Here is a 3671-nt window from a genome sequence, read left to right as displayed (position 1 = left end):
TGGTCGCCTCTGATGTTTTCGGGGTACATGGGTATATATAGGAGGAAGAAGTACGTCGGTGGATGCCCGAGGGGCCCACGAGATAGGAGGGCGTGCCCTCCACCTTTGTGGCCTCCTCGATTGCTTCTTGACTTGCACTCCAAGTCCTCTGGATCACGTTTGTTCCAAAAAGATCGCTCCCGAAGGTTTCATTCCGTTTGGACTTTGTCAGATATTCCTTTTCTTCGGAACACTGAAATAGGCAAAAACAGCAATACGAACTGGGCCTCCGGTTAGTAGGTTAGTCCCAAAAATTACATAAATGTGTAAAGTAAAGCCCATAAACATCCAAAACGGATAATATAATAGCATGGAACAATCAAAAATTATAGATACATTGGAGACGTATTAGCGAGCAAGCTAGCTAGCTACGACGCGAGCAAGCTAGCTAGCCCGTGGCCCGTCCGCCCCGCCAGTGTCGTCGCGCCGCCCTGGCCTCCGCTTGTGCGTCATGACCGTCCCATGTCTTCCTTGTTCGTCCGTCTGCCGGCCTCCGCTCTGGTCGTGTATTCCTCGTCCGCACGTCGGTCGTTGGTCGATTTCAAATTGACACAAGGAAGAGGAAGAAGAAGAGGTATATTCAGAGAATATTCTTTTTTACGGGTTGATTATACGGGGCCTGTTCCCGTAAAAACCGGTTTTCCGTGAACTGTAAAAGCGATATAAGGGGTCTGCTAGAGATGCTCTCATATCCGCCCTACATATGTGATGTGTTTGAGGGGTGCCAAACAACCCGGACGGTTGGGTTGGCTCTGGGAGGTCCGGTGGTTGGCAATTTTTTGATCGACAGTGACCGTGTTGTCCGCTCAAACGTTTGGTGAGCCATAGGTCGTCTTGGTTGAGGAGCCGCGATTCTTGAGCGATCTAAAATTTAAGAACGGACTCCTCTGCCGTAGCTAGCTGCTCCTTGATGTTTCCGATGTGGTGTAGACCCCATTAGGAGAGAGCCCTTGTGGTGGCTCGAATCCTTGATCAAGATCTAGGATTGGGTCACTCGCCGCCACATGAGCATCTCAAGCCTCAATAACTACCTCCATGAATCCAAGGATCTTTGGCCAAAAGACTTTAAAGGGGAAGTGGCGATGTCTTTTGAAGGTGATGCTTGTGGCCACGATACATGGGTTGTGGCTAGACATCAAGGTTGATAGTGTATGGAGGGGGCAATTCGGGTGAGCAACATCCCGATCGGAGTAAGTGGAACGATGTATCGATTTTCATCAGTGTGGGATGGGATCTTTCGTTTGACCATGTGAACCGACGCCTCGTGAGAGATGCTTCATGAGTTCGGTGTTATTGAGGAAGTGTCTAAAGCATCCCATCACGTGCCTGCTCAGGAGAGAATAATATTGTTGTAACTTGTAGGTCATCATTTTTTGACAAAAATGTTGTAGGTCATCATTCTCGAGGGGAACAATAATATTGTCAGGATATTGTAAGTGGGAACCCCCGCCCCCCACCACCACCACCACCCCAAGGATCAAATCACTAAGCATGCCACAAATACGCGCAGTGCCTGATGCCATGTCCAAGATAGCATATAGAGTGTCCACAACAAAGTTATATAAAAGAGGGGAAATAGGGTGCTCTTGCAGAGGCAACGGCCCTGAAGAAGTATGTTCAATGCGACTACGGGTTTAGGATTTAAAAAAGGTATTTGTAATATAAAAGGTTTAATAGGATCTTCACTATATAGAATATTGGGATCAAATGAATGGAGGATGTATGGATAGCTGCATGTGGGTTCTATATCTTTTCAGGTTAATCTGAGGCCATGAAGATAGGAGTGCATTTTTATACTTATTATTTTGCTAAAACTCTTCAGTTGTGATCAATCAGCAAGTGATCATCCATTCGTTGTGGTTTTATTTGGCAATTATGTCTTGTGGTACCATTCACCCCATGTTTCAATAGGCCTATGTCAATGGAAATACAATTGTATGAAAAGTAATTAGGTAGAAAAAGTAAATAAAACAGGGGCTTATGTTGGGTGCAGAGATGGATTTTCGCTTATGTTGGCTTCACATGGCATAAATTCAAACAGGGTTAAGAAAGAGACTTATGTCTAAATTTTGAGACATCGAGGAATACTAGTGATCTTCTCTTCATTCAATTAGTTTTTTAATTAACTCAAAGCTCTTATTTCCTTACAAAATTCCGCCTTCCTTCAAATGTCGTAAACAAGTCTTGTCAGTTGAGCAATCTTTCAAGGAGAGAATAGTTGGAATATTTAGACAAGTTTGATTTTTTTTGGATCATAAAAATGGTTTTTGTGTATGTGGTATTTGTTTGCATGAGAAACATGTCTGAATTTTATACTAATAAATGAATACACTTTACAGTTGAAGAACAATTTACAAATGAATGAATGCACTTACAACAAAGAACACTGCATGCAAAGCAAGCCAATAAAAGGAAACCCGCTAGAAGCAATCTGCACAAACCAACAACCGAAATGCCTATGTACACGAGAGCAAGCAACTCAAAAAGGACAGCTCTCACTTTTAAACAAACACACGAAACAATTCTCTGTAAATAAAGCAAATGAATCAATGAACATGTGAATCAAAGACGGCGACGTCCAGGACAACGACTCAATCCTGAGTAGCTCGCAGCTGGATTACTGTGAACTTTCAACGATCACGTGAGCCGATCACGGAGCGGCAGCCGGCCGGCCGGCGGCAACGCGGCGCTTGAGCATCTGGGTGTAGTTGAAGATGGATTTGAGGCGCTGCTGCCTGAGGTCCTCCTTGAACCCCTGGATGAACTCCTCCGCCTTGGCGTCCACCTCGGACCCCGCCGCCTCCTCCTCCGTCGGCGGCGCCCGCTGCCGCCCCGCTAGGACGAGCGCGTACGACTCGTCCATGCTCATCGAGCTCTCGTCTTCCACGTCGTCGTCCTCTACCGCCGCTTGCGGTTGTGGTGGACGCGGCGTCGATGGCGACCTCGTCCTCGCCGTCGCCGCGTCTTCTGTTTCGTCGCGGAAGGTGGCGGTGGCGCCCGGGCTCGGCTCCGCGGTGTGGAAGCACGAGGACGGGAAGGAGAAGATGTTGAAGGAGCGGATGCGCTGCAGCACCGCCGACGAGGCCCTGCGCGTGATCCCGCTGCCGCTCCCGCCGCGGCGCGGCAGGGGCGACTGCGGCTGCGCACGGGACGACAGGGCGAAGATGGCGCCCACCACGAGGTTCAGGACTACGAACCACGCCGCGCCGGAGCCCAGCCACGCCGGCAGCGGCCAGCACCACCACTCAGCCGCCGCCATCGCCAGTGGGTTAGGCTTATTTGGCCGGCGCACCAACGAGTCGCGCAGTCGCGTGTGCTTCTTGTGCGTTGCTCTGCTTTCCCTTCGCTAAAGGGCTCGAGAGACAGAGACGAAGACGGTGATCTGGTCGCACAGATGGCAGTATCCCCCTATATATAGAGGAGAGTGCGCGAGTAATCAGGCAGCTCGCGGTGGAAAAATGTGATTAGGTTAAGCAATTGTTATTAATTTCATGGGCGCCGAGCGCGTCATCATGGTCGTGAGCTAGATTGGTCAGCCGTAGACTGGGCGGGCATGTAGGGTGTGTTTGGTTCTCTAGCTAAACATGCCCAGCCAGGCAATAGGATTCTATCTCACTCTAGGCATAGCTCAT

At 49.1% G+C, this 3671-nt stretch overlaps 1 protein-coding gene across 1 annotated transcript; it reads right to left on the bottom strand.

Annotated features, from left to right (window-relative positions):
• Positions 1 to 2500: 2500 nt before the first annotated feature.
• On the bottom strand, positions 2501 to 3440 carry LOC119305521. The gene has a single exon (XM_037582020.1). The coding sequence runs from the start codon at positions 3296 to 3298 to the stop codon at positions 2690 to 2692; it is 609 nt and encodes a 202-aa protein (XP_037437917.1). The 5' UTR covers positions 3299 to 3440; the 3' UTR covers positions 2501 to 2689.
• Between the last annotated feature and the right edge of the window lie 231 nt (positions 3441 to 3671).

The sequence above is a fragment of the Triticum dicoccoides genome, chromosome 5B (genome assembly GCF_002162155.2).
Source record: "Triticum dicoccoides isolate Atlit2015 ecotype Zavitan chromosome 5B, WEW_v2.0, whole genome shotgun sequence".
Taxonomy (NCBI): Eukaryota; Viridiplantae; Streptophyta; class Magnoliopsida; order Poales; family Poaceae; genus Triticum; species Triticum dicoccoides.
The sequence above is the reverse complement of the archived record's forward strand: the minus strand, read 5'-3'. Positions and strand labels throughout refer to the sequence as shown.